The following is an 18,000-nucleotide window of genomic DNA, read 5'->3' on the forward strand; positions in this document are numbered from 1 at the left end:
CTTGCCATTTTAAAAATGCCTTATTAGTGCTACGGTAGTGTTATTGATTTGAACAGGATGAGAGAAATACAGTAATTTGAGAGTTTTTCCATGCTTTGCTGTTTCCAGCTTCCTTTGAGCACGTCTCTATATATCTGTTCCTTGACTGTAAATTAAAACAACATATGCTTCATAGAGGCTTGATTATTGGCTATGGAATGCATTTAAAAGTTAAAGCAAGACAGAAGAGAGGTGGGTGAATCCTTTGGATGGCTAATACCACAAAATGTCATGGAGCTTCCAAACAGGGAAACTTGTCAGGAACGATGTAGCACAGAGATGGGAATGTGCGGAGCCATTGGCCTGCACTGTGTGTCTGGAAACAGTCATCTTTCTCCTAGGAGCTGAAATAAGCGTTGATACACAGAGGGATTTTAACAACGTGTTATGCTACAGTAGACTGATAATTTTTTAACTACTTGTACATTTTAAAAAGGTTGTAATTATGATTTTTTTCATGAAATAATGGAATTCCTGAAATCAGGCACTTTGGTGTTTTTAGTAAGTGTAGATTATGATGTTTGTCTGCGCTGGATATTTATGAGAGCCTTAAATATTTATTTGAGTGTAGCATTTTTTTAATAAAAGATTCAGATTGTCACATAATGAAACAAGCGTTTGGAGAGACAAGTTAAATAATGAAGATGGGAACATTCCTGACAGAATCAGACATTATAATAATTGTAATAATTTATCTCCAAAGAATATACAGCACTAATTAAATACCATAGAGCTGAAATGCTGCTAATAGAGTAGCAACTGAGGTACGTCCAGTAGTGTTCTATGATGGTACCAGAGCCTTATTTCATGTAGCTTAATTAGTCTGCTGAGTGGGCTTCAGGTTTATTTTTGCAGGAGGACTTTTTGGACACACTCATCTATCAGGATGTTGGTGCTGTAGGAAGATCCTGGGGCTTGCAAGGCTGCTTTCCTAATAGTTAACTCACAGCTTTTCCCAAACTCTTTGTTGTGCGCAGTCTGGCTTACAGTTAATGTTTTTCAAGTCAGGACAGTAGATCGGACAGCAGTCACATTTTTGCATACCTACTCTAAACATTGAGCCTCCTGTATGTCTTCTTCCCATCCCAGTTGACTCCCCAGTACTGAACATGTCTTGAGTTTGTCTGAGTCCTCCCAGCAAAACGTTGCAATCTTTTTTTTTCAGGTAAACATCCCTTCTTTCTTGTGGCCCTCTGTCTCTGTGTGCCTCTGCCTTCCTCCTTGCCTGTTCCTTCTCTGTGTCCTCCCCTTGCCTCTCCGCTGTTCACTTCCCTACACATCTTTCTCTTCTGGTTACTGGCAACCCTTAGCACTTCTCCAAGTGCAAGGAATGGCGGGAATGTGCACTGGAGAGTCTGCGGCAGCAGTGGTCTGAAGGACTGTGGGCGGGTGTCCTAAATTTCGTTTCTGAATGCTGCAGTGTCTTGCCTTTCTGAAATCTGTGTTGCTGTAGCGTTCCTGTAGCAGTGCAACTTCAGCGCATGGGCTAAGTTAATAAGCCCTACAGAGCTAACGTGCTCTGCTCATCCTTTTTGATGGCTGTGTGCTTTACTAGTGACTTCTGTTCATTGGATGCTTGTGTGCTAAAGTAACCAAGACTGTTTCCTCTTCTGAATGGAACAGTTTTATAATATTGTGAGTAGACTTGGTTGGTATGATTGGGAAATGACTATTCACTGTTTCCTCTAATGCAGGAGTTAAAGAACATGAAGTGAGAGGAACGGGTAGCAGCAATCAAAATGTTACAGTTCTTTATGTTGTGCTTTGAACAGCCTTGAGACCCTCTAGTTTTGATCTAACTCCAACATAGGGGATGCAGACTTTAAAACTTCAGTTTATGCATATAGGTAGGTACTTGAGAAGAATGTAAATGATAGACCGATAGACAAAGTAAGTCTCCTTTTGACACAAGTTAAGTCATGGACTCTTAAGATCACTGCTAAAACTCTAGTTAATAAAACGTAGAGAAGCCGGGTAAGATTTCTCCCCTAACAGTGTAGTTCCTTATGAACGGTCTCTGAGATACAGTCTAATCTCATCCATTGAGATTTTCCTGCAGTATCTCTCAATAAGTTAATTTTCTGTTATTTGTATTACATTATTCTTTGCAACGTTGCAGTGTCATATAATTAAGATTTTGAACATTCTTTCTGATTCTAGCGACGTTAAGGTCATTCCAAGCTCATGACTATGCTGAGTTAATCCTCAGACAAGTAGTATGATTTCTTGCTGTAATGTTGTGGATCTTTAAACTTAAATTAGCTTGAATATCTGAGTATTTTTTGCAATAGAAAAATAACCTACCCAGGTATATTAACTGTAGAATCTCTCTCTATATAAAAGGGGAAGCCTTTGAACCACAAATCACTGGAAGTTCCTACATCTTGTTTTTTCCTAATGCTCTTCCCTTGTCATCTACTATTGGCCTCTGTTGGCGGCCAATAATAGATGCTGGGTCAAATTAGATTTTTTGGCATTGTGTATTTTGCATATTGTTTCTGAGTTCTTTATATTCTTTGTTCCTGACTTTTTTGGTGATTGCCTTTATTCTCTGCAGTTAAAACTGTAGGTGGTAAGGGAGCCATTCTCTTACTACTTTAGTCTTTGTTGTCAAGTATTCTCAATTGAGCCTAATCAAAAAGATGTTTAGCACAGTTCATTTTCGAAAACGCTGTTGCTGCAGACTTCTGTTGTTAAAACCTTCTATTCATATAATTTAAAATTTATTAGAAACTAGAGATAATAGGCCAAATCAGTACTTTCAGCTATTTCAAAGACAACAAAAATGAATGTTATTTTTACAGTTACCTGTTTCATTGTTCACCCTAATGCTACTGTTAACGTGTAGAAATAGCTGACAAGAATTGCATAATTAAATTTTTTTATTTTAATTTGTTCTGCATTCGGGCACTGTTCCTTGATATGTTTATATATGATTGAACTGTAGTACCAAAGCATATACCATGTTCTGCTCATTTTAGGGGGAACTGTTTTCCCTCTAAACAGTGTGATGATTGCTTTAGCCAGTACACAAACATTTGTGTTGATCTCATCAACAAGTTTATTTGGAAGTTATCCTTAATTAAATCCCAGATGTCTGCATGGTCTTTGAAGTGCTTGGACATCATCTCCTAAAATGGATAATCAAGTCCAATTATCAAGGCCTTCCCATCCGTTGTGTAAAAAGTATAATTCGACAGGTAAGACCTGTTAATGTTTTAATTGGGTTTTTCTACCGTTGTTGACTGTTTGAAGGTTAGAATTATGGTATTTCTGCACTTTTACTAATAAATACCTAGGATAAGGATAGTATTATTGGTAATGCCAAGGAGGGGTGTGGGGTTGCAAGAGCATCTTTCTGGATATCCTGTATTTCTGCATGCTGGGGTTTGGTTTTGGGGTGGTGGTGGTGGTGTGTTTGGTTTGGTTTTTTAATCAAGTTTTCTCACTGATCAGAGAGTTTCCTGAGCTGCTTTAGAAATTAAAAAGTTAGATCTAAGGATATTCATATTCGGTTGCAGTTTTGGTTGACACATCATGCTTCTTAATAAGATCTGGATAAAACATCAAAACAGTGGGAAATAATATATTATCATTATAAAACCGAACAAAAATTGTATCTGACTCTGAAAAAGAGGTTCTAAAGGAAAAACTGTTCTTTGAAAAATTGTTGTCTGTCTGTATTTAAGTTTTTGTAAAATCAGAGAGTTAACAAGATGAAACAGTTCAGAATATTTCACTGGGATTTGTTCTTTCTAAATATGTTCTTTTGATATACTGTGAAAATCAAATTGCTGAGAGGTGATCTTAAGGAGAAATAGTGTCTCAGCAAGGAAAACTCTTAGCTATATCTCCGTGGTTTTGTATATACTATTAATCTATTCACAGTTAATACCTACAAACCAAGTATTTTGGCACTTAGAGGCAATTTGTATTGCCTTTCATCAACTTTACTTCTGTTTTATTCATAAGCGATCTGTTAATTGGTTAGTTTCTTTGTAATTATTATTGTATGTCAACTGGTGAATATCAACCTATCACCTCTTCAATGAGAATTAGCTAAATAACCTGATTGATGCAGTTGTTAGTATATAGTTGCAATTTTAGGTCCGTTAAGTTCTGTACAACTAGGTGTCTCAGAAATAAGGAGCTGTAGTAATGCAGTGCTCCAGCCAAACTGAGCTGCCTGCTAAGAAATGGGAATGTGTGTATTTGTATTATATGTACATACAAATATCCACCGTTTTCAGTAAATGTCATTTTTTTTGTTTGGAATGTTTTTGCTTTGGTTGCACTGTTTTTTGGCCAAAACTTGAGAAATTACAATTAAATTTCTTGATACACTGGGTTAAGCAGCAAAGTCGGGTTTAGGAGCTCCCTATGGCAGTGTACTGTTACCTCAATTACACTGCTTGTAAACCAGACCTCTGAATGGGTCCAGGCTGAAAACAACCCTTTTTTGGAAGGAAGGTGAGAACTTCTGAGCCCAGCTTCACAGCATCTTTGCCAACAGGCTCCTGTAACCTGGCAGGGAAGAACTAATAAAAGGCTAATAAAAGGGGAAACTTTTAATCTCTTCAGCACAGGTAGAGTAATGGCAGCTGGATTTCTCTCGTCGATACGTGGAGATAGGACAAGAAGCAATGTACACAATTTAGAAACAGAAATTCTAGTTATGTATTAGGAAGAAATTCTTTGTTGTGAGGGTGGTCAGGCACTGGAACAGGTTGTCTGCAGTGTGGCCTCTGAGCAGGCTGCTTTGACATTAGATACAGTTTTGAGGCTGGTATGACTTAGACGGGGAGGCTTTAAATCGCACAGTCTTCCAACCTACACTACGCTTTGGATGTCAGCAAAGGTAAGAATTCCAAGTAATTCAAACACTTGATACCTGAAAAAAGAGGAGTAGGTTAGTCCTGAAAGATTAAAAAGGTTTAATTTCTGTGAGGTTGAAGTGAACTGTTTGGACTAGTGAGACTATCATAAACTGGTACGACTTCGAGGTTGTTCATCTCGTTAAAGATGATGTAGATCCTTATTCTTTCTTCTACTCAAGCAAGGCTCGTGCTACATGTGTACTAAAAACTTTTCATATTCAAGTTTCATAAATAATTATCGCACTGCTGTTACTGTACAGCAGACAATTTTATTTCAAAAAGTACTATAATTCCATGCTACAACTGAAAAGGAATTTTTATGCTATGACTTGGAAAATACTTTTTTCGATTTTTGAGTACTTTTGAACATTGGGACAAAATGTTTTTGGTTTTTTTTAAATGCAGCTGATAGTTAAGTTTCTTAATAAGAATTTTTATTTTGGTTTCAAGCAGGTTTTTTTTTCCCCTGGGTTAGATTTCTATGAACTGTCATGCAAGAGAAGACCTTGTAGAATTTTAAAAAGGGTTAGTTGCTACAGTTCCTTCTTTGCGGTGGATGTGGTTGGAAGTGCCCATTTATTTCGTTCTGGAATCCTTACTTTGGGTTGTAAAACATACAGTCTCAGTCTCTTTTGAGAGGATCGAAACTAACGCTGAAGCAAACATTGTGTATTTGATCAACGAAAATTCTCACTTTTGCTTTGATCTACAATACAGTAAATAATCTGTTTAATGAGGTAATATGATGTGGCTCGTTGAATAAAAAGAAAAGAAGCAAATATTAATTAGAAACTGCTAATAATTAGTTTCTTTGTGAAAGTAACCATGTGACCTTCACAAGGGAAAAAATACAGCCTTCTAATTTACATTTTTGATTGTAGTAACAGGCTGTCATGATTTTTCAGACTCACAGTACATTACCTGTTTAATTTTTTTCCCCTTTTTCAGTGGACAAGTAAATAAAAACTTAGGAGTGTTTTCCCTGTTCTCCCATCATCTCAGGGCATGGTACAAAGCATGCCCATGTAGTATACGTTTCCTTACCGGTTTAATGGTATAATGTACTTCCAGTTTTTAGCATTAGGCAGTCTGGTCCACATTTTAAGACAGCTGAGAACATTCTTTCTAATTTTAAATTTCTAGCAGAATGGTCCTTTATGGTAAATCATGGAGCTGGTTTGGATTCTAAAAAAAAAAAAAAAAAAAAAAAAAAAAAAGACACTTCAGCCAAATTAAAGACAAAGCTGTTACCCTAACATTGTTATTTAAAAGGAGAAAGACTATATTTTTAAAGTGGGAGATATCGGATCTAGGTTCACATAAATTCCACTTCTGCATATCACAGTGGAACAGATATTTTTTCTTCTGAATGTTTATGGCTTTCAGTGTACTCTGGAATCTTTTTTTTCTTGGCCTCAGAATTACAGATAGTCAGTGATAATTTGTAAGATGGTGTGTAGTGTAGTGGGTCGAGGAAGAGACTATTATAATCCATCTTTATGTTGCTGTTGCTGTTAATGCCTCTTAAAATTTGAAGTCACTTAACCACTACCTACCCTCCAATCTTTATTTAACATTTCTTACTTTGAGACATACTGTATGTTCTTTCAGTTGCTTTGCCAAGTAGTCAAGCATATTTTGGATCTGTAGGAAAAAAATCCAAATTATCAAGGACGCAGCAGTTTCTAGGTGCACCGTTGGAACTGACACTGAGTCCAGCTGGAGTGAACATACAGGTTTTATATAGGCTTATAAAGAAAGCTTTTCAGAATGATTGCTGTTCTAGTCTATCTCTAGAGCTGGAGAAAGCAGTGCCACGCATTTCTAGGATACGTTAGCCTGAGTGTAAATATATGTATGGTACTGCTCTTCTCTTGAGCTACCTTGTGTGCTGAATGGATGTACCAGTTCTGGTACTAGCTCAGGACTGGATGGTGGACTAATGTCGTTGTGCTCTGTTACTGGTATTTTGAACCAACACATTTTGCTTCTAAAGTTCACCCTAGCTAGTTATGTCTTAAAGGATCCTGAGAGCAAAGAGCTTGCTAGTTTATTTATAATAAATATACCTAGAGTGGCAGAATGTTTTCGTACCTGGAGCTCATGAGTCTGGAGGTCTGTTTCATGCTGTAGAATGTTCTCTAAAAATAGAAGTCTTTTAAGTGGGATCAGCTAGATTACTGCTTTTTTTTATCATTCTTGCTGATATTTTTTTTACAGTATTTCTGTGGATTAACATAGCAATAGCTTAGTTTACACTGTTACATTATTCTATACTGAATAATTGTAATGATTGGCTTCCCTAGGTCTTACCTAAAATACAGTAATTTCTGTGATTTTACAAGTATTTGTGTTCCATTTAGGTTTGAGAATTTTTTTCATTGTGTAAAAAAACATGTTTTAATTTATATCCTAGAATGCATTTTCAAGTCTTTAGATATGCACGTTTGACATGAGCTAGCAGAAGTTAGCCTGCAGAAAGTATGAAAGGCTAGTGGAAAAATACATGTGACAAATCCAGGTGGACAAATCCTTATGTGGAATCACATTAAAAGCTGAATTACTGTTGGCATTCTAAGGAAAGCTACAGTTAGCATTTCATCTCAACAACACAATTCCCTTTTTGTCTTTTTTTTTTTTTTTAATAATCAGTTGTAAGACGGTTATTCACAAACCAGACTTCAGGTATAGTGTGTACTATTTGCAGTGTTATTTTTCAAAAAAACAGTCACAGAATCACAGAATGGTCAGGGTTGCAGGGGATGTCTGGAGATCATCTAGTCCACCGCCCTGCTAAAGCAGGTCATACAGAATCGTGTCCAGGTGGGTTTGGATATCTCCAGAGAAGGAGACTCCACAGCCTCTCTGGGCAGTCTGTTCCAGTGCTCTGTCACCCTCAAACTGAAGAAGTTCTTCCTCCTATGCAGGTGGAACTCCCTGCGCTGCAGTTTGTGCCCGTTGCCCCTTGTCCTGTCGCTGGGCACCACTGAAAAGAGCCTGGCCCCGTCCTCTCGACACTCAACCTTGAGATACTTGTATGCATGGATAAGATCCCCTCTCAGTCTGCTCTTCTTCAGGGTACACAGTCCCAGCTCTCTCAGCCTTCCCTTAGAATGGAGGTGCTCCAGTGCCCTCATCTTCTTCACAGCCCTGTGCTGGCCCCTCCCCAGTAGCTCCCTGTCTCCCTGGAACTGGGATGCCCAGCACCGGACACAGCACTCCAGGTGCAGCCTCACCAGGGCAGAGCAGAGGGGCAGGATCCCCTCCCTCGCCCTGCTGGCCACGCTCCTCCTGATGCCCCCCAGGACCCATTGGCCTCCTTGGCCACCAGGGCACACTGCTGGCTCTTGGGCAACTTGCTGCCCACCAGGGCTCCCAGGTCCTTCTCCACAGAGCTGCCTCCCAGCAGGTCAGCCCCAGCCTGTACTGGTGCATGGGGTTATTCCTCCCCAGGTGCAGGACCTTGCTCTTGCCTTTGTGGAACTTCCTTAGGTTCCTCTCTGGCCTGTCCAGGTCTCGCTGAATGGCAACTCAGACTTCAGGTGTATCAGCCACTCCTCCCAGTTCTGTATCACCAGGAAACTTGCTGAGGGTGCACTCAGTCCCTTCATCCAGGTCACTGATGAACAAGTTGAACAAGACCGGACCCAGTACCAGTGACAATCAGCCTTTCTGACTAAGCAACCAAATTCCTTTTTTAAACGAAGTTACATCAGTTTTTTTTACACATGTGCAGATCAGCTGAAGAGCTGAAATGAAACTTGAGAAATGAAAGTCTGACAGCAGGTTGCTGTCATCAAGACAATTAATCTAGCCAGTGTCTTACTCATGAAAGTCTCAATAGCTGGGTTTATGAGCTAAATAAATTATCCTGTCAGGCCACATATGGACTGCAGGCAATTGGTTGAACATCTCGGTACTAATAATAAATACATTCAGCTTGGACTGGATAATTAAAATAAATTTTTAAAAAATTCCTTCTGTAATTAGGTACTTCAAGGTCTAGATTATCTACACAGCAAGTGCAAGATCATTCATACAGATATAAAGCCAGAAAACATTTTGATGTGTGTGGATGATGCCTATGTTCGTAGAATGGCTGCTGAAGCAACTGAGTGGCAGAAAGCTGGTGCTCCTCCCCCCTCTGGTTCAGCAGGTATGATAGTATATTTAAATGCATGTAGTAAAGTTCCTTCAGTATATTAACGTGAACAATATTTTGTTTAATGAACATTAACATTTTAAATATTTGCATGTGAAAAATACATGTCTAGTTAATTCTTACTCATGCTCTGGGAACCATCAGGAAAATGCTTTTTTCTTGGTTTTACGCGTTCAAGTTTTCGGGATCCCCAGATACAGAGAAAGATTTATTGGCGTAAACTTACTCTCTTCCCACCCTACAAGCTTTAATGGCTGGGTTATAGCCGCATTGAAGCCTTGCATCTCTAATATTTACAGTAATTAATAATCTTATCTAAATTATGTGTCTAGTCCCGCTACAAGTTCATCAGCATCCTTGTGAAATTATGTGCCTTCTTGTCAGTTATGACTTATTCTCAGAACACAATGAAAAGTCTTAGAGTCCTTAGGTTTTCACCCTTGAAAATGGAATTTATTGTACCTAACTGAATTTGTGATAAGCCCTTTTCCCTAGCACTGTATGTGAAATCTTTTATAATAAACTTGCCAAGAGTTTAAAGACGAAATGTACATTATGTTTTGCTAGGAGAAGCCAAGGTAAAGAACTTCACAGCAGTCAGTAAAGACAAACAAGGAGGACGTGTGGCTTTTCTAGTCATCTTTAGTACCACAGTTGCTATTTATTTGCCAATCAAACACATAAGCTACAAGCAGTGGAGAAATAAGGTTTAAATACCTTTGTAATATTGTCAGAAATCTTATCACAGATTAAAATCTCTGAGGTCTAATAAAAATACTTGCTATATCAGGAACAAATACTGTGGTCAAAATTCATAAATATTTCACAGTATTATATATGTTAAGATGCAAAATCATATAAATCATTAATATATTGTATTGAGTTTAAATACATAGCTAAAGAGTGTATGTTATTTGTGTGGGAGGTAACTTGATTTTGTTCGTGCAACCTTTATATTGCTTCCTGACATTAAAATAAATATTATTTTAAGGAATATATTGCTGGAGTTCTTATCACACTTTGTTCTTAGTAAATTGTAAGTGAATCTTTGGCTTTCTACACAGGAGTTGAAGATGTGTTTTCTTTACAGCATTTCAAGAACAGGTTCTGCATAATTTTCCTTTTTAAAGCAATGACGGTACTCAAGTTTAAGAATCTTTTTGAAAAATTTGCCCTTTCAGTGACATAGAAGCATTTTTTTCACTGAACTTAGCAGCAGGAACTGAACGTATAAAAGAACTGTGAAGGCTCATCTGTCTAAATTTTTTATTTTGCATTTGTTAATTGCCATATGCATGTGTGTTTGAAGAGGTTTGTGAGAGGTTTTCTTCCCCCATTCAGTTCCTCTTCCTCGCTTCCACTTTGCCTCTGTCTCCTGTATTTGGTTGTTTCTATTGGTTTTGATTGTTTGGGGGTGGTGTTGTGTGTCATGTGGCTTTTATTACTGTTGTGTGCATTTTCACAGTTAGTTTTGTATTCTTATCAGACCTAGTCATTGATGGTACCCTTCTGAGAGATTCTTAGGAGGAGTTCCATGCTGGAGGTGCTTTTTCTGTGGTGGTGTGTTTTTGACATAGGCACCTCTTCATGCCTCCAGTCCTAGCAATCAAACTACTTTGTTTCAGAATGAAGGAAATGTGAATATTTGACTTTTCTGTTGAGTGCAACACAGTAGTCGTCTTTGATACTTCCTGAACTATTTAAAATCTATCTATACCTGCCCAGTCAGCTGGCTACATACGTTTAATCTGTGACAACTTTGCAGTCATTTAATGTTTTCTGTCCACTCTTTACTGATTCAGACATTCCTTTCTGACTCATTAACTCTCCCTCAGTCACAACAGAGTGACTAGAAATTGGTGCTAGCTCCATCTGATTCCAGATGCTCGGATGGAGGCATCAGACGATTTCAGGCAGCAGGTGCTTATAAAGAGCAAAAAATCTGGCTTAAAAACCAAAAAATCACAGCCTTATATTTAGTTAAGAATATTTTTACATGATTACTGCTTTCTGCTTTTATAGAGTTGTTTTTGTAAAAATATATCTTTAAAATTTTATTTTTCTTTTTTAGTGAGTACAGCTCCACAACAAAAGCCTGTAAGTATTGTTATGTAATTCAAATTAACTATCTTATTTTCTGTGGTTCTGTAGGTGTTAGTACCTATTAGACTGTTGGTAGCCTCTACCATTTTTAAAAGCTTTCTTTGAATAAACCTTTATCTTTCAAAGAACGCTTTTCTTCTAATGTCTCGGCCTTACAAAGTTTAGGCACAGTATTGCTCTGATGGGAGCTCTCATAGATGTACTGTTCTATAGCTATGTCAAAGGAAGTTAAGCATTGCCGTTTTCATCTCTCGAGGAATAATCCATTCTTTTCAAATCCTGACAAAAATGGGTGCATGCAGTAAGTATCATGCATTGCAATAGCTTAAGAACTTCAAGGCCTTAATCTTCAAGGCCTTAAAAGACAGGGCTTTTTAATGAGTTTTTAAAGATCTTTTTGCTGTATACATAAAGCAAATAGCCACTGATAATACAGCTGTTTAGAAATATCTGAGGTCAAACCTGCTTTCTGTGTGTACAGAATCTATATCATTTCAATGGGCGTATGACGCAGATGAAATTTAATAGGACTGTCAAATTAACTGTCTTGTTTTGACTGGCCTATAGCTTCTGTTGAAGAGAACAGGATTTACAGATAAATCTTTGAGAAAATAGTATTTCCCTTTGTTCCTAGTACTTTATTTTTGAATTGAGGATTACTTACTGTGATACCTGAACAATGAATTAAAACTGGATGGATGTCATTTATCAAATAGTAAAAACAGCAGTCAGATCTCAGTTAAAATATGAGAAAGTGTTTCGGTCCTAGCTCAGATGTGTTGATTTTTTTTTTTCTTGTTATTGCACCTGAGTGTTTCGATCCTTATGTTATATAAAATGTGAAACTTTTCATAATGGCCATCTGTTGTTTGTGAATCGTATGTTCTGGGCCAGAAGTGAATAATAAAAATGCTCTCCTTTCACAAGGAAATAAACACAGGGTTTATTTAAATTCTTTACTGTTTTCAGTCCCTTTAGTTTTGTTGTATATTTTTCTCAGCATACTTTTGCTAGTCATTACCTGCATTATACAGAGAAAAATCATGTATAGAATTAATGTGTAAACAACTAGATATGATAGCAGACTGTCTTCTACATACAGGATCACCTGTTAGTCTAGATTGAAGTTCAATATTATTTTGCCTAGTTGAGATTATAGGAATTTTACTGTGACATCTTCGATGTATTTTGCTCTTGTATCTAATAAACAACCATGTAAAAGCATGTATAACTATGTACAATTTTGGTAACTTTATTTGCCTCATTTAACCCTACGTCATTCTTGATTTGATGTAAAATGGAAAAAGCAATGTATTTACTATATTAATTGCCATCCAGTATTTTCAAGTAAAACGTAATCATACTGCAGGTGAATTCGGTGTAAGATGCCTTGAGAATGAGGTGGTTTTTTCCCCTTTGTTTTCTTTTGCTTGTATTAATATTTCAGATTGGAAAAATATCCAAAAACAAAAAGAAAAAACTGAAGAAAAAACAGAAGAGACAAGCTGAGCTGTTAGAAAAACGCCTGCAGGAAATAGAAGAACTAGAGCGAGAAGCTGAAAGGAAAAAAATAGAAGAAAATGTAACCTCAGCTGTGCCATCAAATGAACAAGAAGATGAGTACCACCCAGAGGTGAAACTAAAAACAGCTGATATAGAAGAGGTAGTAGATGAAGAACCTGGTAACGATGATGGTTAGTATTACCTGCTTTTATTGACCCTGACTTTACTGTTTCAGAGGGGAAAGTAATTGCAGCATTACATCTGGTGCAATGAACAAAATCTCCATACTGTCCTAGATCATTAAGTTTCATTTCCTCCTGTAGGTAAAATGGTAACTACAAAGTCTAGAAAGGGAAAGAAAAGCCAATCCTACTATAGAAGTGAAGAAAAACATGGATAGCGATCTAGCTATCAAATCCCACAAAAGAGCACAGAAAGTTCAGCAGAACAGTCAGTTGTCATACCACATTAAGTGGCATAGCCAAGTATCTTGGTGAGATAGAAGAAAAACGATGAAGTTGTATTCTGTAACATTAATGTACTTAGAGTCATCATTGCTTTCGTCTTTTCTTGTTAAATGTTTGTTGTAATGATCTATCAGGTAATAATAATGGCAGGTTTGTCACTAAATTTTTTTTAAATGTCTTCTTAAAATTCTTATTTAGCCTTTGTGATTTGGAGCAGAATTGTTGTGGGCCAGTTCTATTCTGGCTTCCCTGGGTTTTCTTGTCAACTCTCTCTGATTCTGATTAAAACGTAACTACTGAGACTGTTGTTTGGTTTGTTTAGTTTTGTTCTGCTCTTACTGCGTATTTTCCTGCTTCTATGATGACTCCCTGTTCGACACAGATTGAATTACAGATTTGTAAAGCTTGCTTTCAGGACATCATATACCTTCCCTTCATAACATTCTTCTCTGCTGAATTGTTCCCTTCTGAACCACTTCCCATTATTTAGTTTTTTCCCACAGCCTTATTCTTTCTTTCGCCTTTAATTTAGGTTTTAAATGCTTTGCATATTGCAGTATTTCAAATCAGTCTTTCCTTGTGTGGTATGTCAGGAGTCAACTAGTCAACTAAAGATTTAAGAATTATGAATGCCTAATTTAAAAATGGTATATTGATGTATAATCTAATGTGTTGATCATTGAAATTTTCCAGGTGAAGCAGAAGATCAGGATGAGAAAGAAGACACAGAGAAAGAAAACACTGAAAAAGATGATGATGTTGAGCAGGAACTTGTCAACACTGACCCTACAGACCCTAAGTGGATAGAATCCCCCAAAACAAATGGCCATATTGTGAACGGCCCATTCCTATTGGAACAACAGATTGAAGATGAAGATGAGGAAGAAGAGGAGTATCCAAACCCAGAGGAGTATAATCTTGATGAGCCAAATGCAAAAAGTGATTACTCTTATAGCAGCTCCTATGAACAGTTTAATGGTGAATTGCCAAATGGACGTCATAAAATTCCCGAGTCACAGTTCTCTGAATTTTCAGCCTCAGTGTTCTCTGGGGCTCTAGAATCTGTAGCTTGTGGTTCTGCTGTTTCTGAAGGATCAACTGTAACCGAAAGAGAGGAGAGCAGCCCATCTCACGACAGGAGCAGAACAGTTTCAGCTTCAAGCACTGGGGATTTGCCAAAAAGTGAGTATTCCTCTTTAAGTGCAGTACACCATGCTTGAAGTCTCTTGGAGCTGTAGGTGATATCTTTTGTAGAATGAGTAGTTAAACCTTACATATGTGTTTTACCTGTGTTCAGTGACACGTATATGCAGATTTTACTTTTTATTTGTTTGGGGATTTTTGATGAAAAATCAATACCAAGCCTTATGGGTCAGCTGTCACACACTTCTTTCAGTAACACAGAAGGACCTTTCAGTAACCACCAAGAACTCTTTACCACACCATTTCCCTGACTTTGAATGCTAGGTCTAGCACTTCTCAGTGATGGTGATTTTTCTGTACCTACAGGTGAAGTGTTTTAAACATTTTGAGTTTCTGGGTGTGTGTCAAACCTACTCATGTCCGGGCCTGCTTCGTGCTTGAGTCTGAAGAGTGCCCACTGAAAAGATGGTGCCTGTGTGCCAGCCTCTGCAGGCAGAGGAATCTGTGCAGCCTGCTCCCAGATGCTCTCTTTCCTAGGCACTCCCCAGACTTGGGGAGGGAGCTGGATCATGGGGTCAGATTAACCATAGCTAGGGCTGGGTTACAGCTGCAGCCCGCTACTGGGAAGCCTTTTTGCATTGCTGGCTGACTTCATGTTCTCGGTTACGTCTACACTGAATATTTTGCTCATTGAATCATACATTGTACAAATGCAAAATCTCAGTTATGATTATTTTAAACTTGGTATTTCATCTGTAAAGACTTTTGGCAAAAAGGCAGAGCAGATATCTAGAAATGGAGAAGAGGTGCGTAAGTTAGTTTGGTCCAAAAGCGTTCTGGTGAATTTTGACCTCCTAGGACCAGGTTTCAAGGAAAAGCAAATGTATTAGTTTTGAATGGCTTTTATAAATACAGGGGGGAAAGAACACTTTTGATTTGAGTCGATGGAAGACTTTTGTCTAGTAGCATGTATTACATTAAAAAAAAAAAAAGGCAGCCACTAAGTGCAGTAGAAAAAGCCAGTAGTTAAGAAAAAAATGTGATTGTATAATTAAAGGCAATAGCTTAGCTAAGTTTACTTTAAGTGAATTGGATATTTTTCTTGCATTCAAACTTGGGAGTTTGATTGATGCAGCTTGAAACACAATGCGAAAGCATTCTTGTTAAAGTCAAACGAATTTCCATCTTAAATTTTAAGAGGAACACAGAACTGTGATTTTGAACGTGCACACGCACTGAACTTGTTTTTAAGGGTATTAAGCAAGTTACTGTAGATGAAATATTCACATTGACAGATAAGTCTACACAGGAAAGAGGAAAGAAAGTTTATAGTTGCAAGTAGGCATTATTCCCATAGTTTAAGGGGAGAAGGTGATCATGAGATCATGTAATCTGACTTCCTTTTATAACAAGCCAGAAATACACCATCTATTAAGCCCAGTAACCTTTGTTTTTGGCTTAAAACATATTTTCTAAAAAGATACCTGATCTTTATTTGGACAAATGAAATGATAAAAAATCTAGTGTGGCTGAAGTGTGTTCCACTGGTCTCTACTCAGAATTGTTTCAGAAGAACTATAGCAAGTTTGGATTTGTCTAGCCGCAGCTTCTATTTGTTACTTCTTGTTTTATCTTTTCTCAGTCATATTAAAAAATTCTGTGATATGCTGTGTAGTCATTCATTAATGGTTCTTTTCTGTTTGAAACTGTTCCTGTCTTAGCCTTTTACTAAAACTTAGCAAGATGAAGTCTTTGTCTCTACAAGGCATGTTGCCAACCCTCAACTCGTTATGGTTTTTCTATATTCGGCATGGTTTTGGACATTTAAATTCTGGCCACCAGAGCTGCTCAGATCCAGACCTTTTGCCTGTAAATCCTGTTTCTTGAAGACATGGAAGGTGAAATCTTTGTTTCATTGCAAAGAGCTGGATTTTTGCCATTAAATTAAATAGCTTCAGTGTATTACACATAGGTTTTATTTATAGTGCCTGTGGCTAAATGATAAATATATGGGTTTCAGCTTCAATGAAGAAAATACTGAGAGACTAAATGTGTAAGTGGATAGAAAAAAAAAAAAGAGATGGCTTAGGGAGAAGATCACTAAGCCTGCCATCAGCATTGTCCCAGATGGAATTACTGAATTTAAATAGTGATGTGTTGAAAAGTACGGTCAAGTGTATTTGTTGGTTTAAGACTTTAGAAGAACAATTCACACAGTTTATTAGAGTCTGACAGGTAACGGAATCTGCAGGTAGGCAAGAAATGTGAAGTAAAATACAACTGAGTAGAGCTGTATTTCTGGAAAATGTCAAGATCCAGACAAATAAGTCTTCCAGTCCATCTCCTTATACTTTGTAGTCCCTGAAACCATGTACAGGAGGTTGCTAGATGCTTTATAGCCTCTTCCTTTGTGCTGCTGACAGTATATAGGCAGAAAGCCTCTGCTGCTGGTTTCCTGGGGTGATGTGTAAAATCCTCATGCCTCCAGAGAGTAAAGCTGGTTTTGTCATCATGGGAGCAGCTTATCTCCATAGCTGGAGAAACAAACCTGCTTTATTCCTCCTTGATATTATCTCACCAGGAGCAATTTACAGACCTTTTGTACAAAGAAAGAAGAAAGATAGTAAATGCATCCATAGCTCACTTCTTCCGCAGAAGGAGGAAAAGCTAAACATTATTAATGGCACCACTGATGATGTTGGGTTAAAGAGTAATAAAACAGATTAAGGTATTTAGAAAGAAGAAAGATACAAGAGTTGCAGGCTACTCAGTATTTTTAAAAGGTGCTACTTTTTCACTATAACTTTAGTGCCCTTTTCTTGTATAGAAGTAGACTTTTATTTGTTCCTCTCTGTCTAGGCATTGTTATACATTATTAAGTAACATGGTCTCACTTGATTTTTTCAGGATACTTGCCTCAGTCAGTGCACGGACCAATTTGTGTTCAGTGGATGAACAGCTATTAAGTTTTTATCTTTTTCAAGTTTTCACCGTGTGACCAAATGCCCCTAAGACAGATCTATTAATTTGCTCATGACTCTTCTCCTCATTTCAGTGTTTGAATGTTTACTAAGTATACTATTGTGCTGAGACTGTGAGAAGAGGAGGCGATACTTCTATTTTATGGAACTAGGACACACAAAAATGAAAATCAGAAATGCTCACTAATTTTGTGCTCAGAATGAGCTCCTTTGGATGTTTTTTTTTGAGAGTACTTACGAAAAGTATGCTCCTTTTGACTGCACTTTCACTTGTGATTGATGCATGTTTGTCAAATTCAAAATTGAAGGTCTCATATTCATGTCTCGGAAAATATGGGACATAAACTGCATGAGTTCCTGAGAAAAGCAGATGTGTAGGCACTTGCCTATTACTGTGTAAGGGGTCCCTCTGTTACAAGAAGGTTGAAGAAAGCTGTTTCCTAACGTCATATTCGCATGTCTTGCTGATGAGGCCTTTTTCCCTCTTCATACCGCATTATTTACTTCAGTCCTTCACCTTCAACAAATGTGTGGGAAGGATTTATCTAGCACTATCTTTCTTTTTTATTACCTTTTTGCCAGGGCTACTGAATTGAGAAAGGTCCTGTTATTTCTTGAATAATGCATGTGACGGTGTTTCTAAAAAAATTCAACTGTACGATGCAGCACACTCATAAGGGAAGACGTTAATATTCCTGTCTTCTAAATGCTGGATTGCAACCTTA

General features: G+C 37.5%; 1 protein-coding gene across 7 annotated transcripts in view; it reads left to right on the forward strand.

The window, feature by feature from the left end:
• The window catches only part of SRPK2 (SRSF protein kinase 2), a 147,340-nt gene that overhangs the window by 108,371 nt on the left and 20,969 nt on the right, over positions 1 to 18,000 (forward strand). For all 7 annotated transcript variants that reach the window (XM_055807460.1, XM_055807462.1, XM_055807461.1 and 4 more), the window contains 5 exons: positions 3,133 to 3,239; positions 8,907 to 9,072; positions 11,150 to 11,175; positions 12,629 to 12,875; positions 13,845 to 14,333. In XM_055807460.1, the coding sequence (XP_055663435.1) occupies positions 3,133 to 3,239; positions 8,907 to 9,072; positions 11,150 to 11,175; positions 12,629 to 12,875; positions 13,845 to 14,333 (1,035 nt within the window). The remainder of the gene's footprint in view (positions 1 to 3,132; positions 3,240 to 8,906; positions 9,073 to 11,149; positions 11,176 to 12,628; positions 12,876 to 13,844; positions 14,334 to 18,000) is intronic.

This window comes from Falco peregrinus, chromosome 6 (assembly GCF_023634155.1).
Source record: "Falco peregrinus isolate bFalPer1 chromosome 6, bFalPer1.pri, whole genome shotgun sequence".
In the NCBI taxonomy this organism is placed as follows: domain Eukaryota; kingdom Metazoa; phylum Chordata; class Aves; order Falconiformes; family Falconidae; genus Falco; species Falco peregrinus.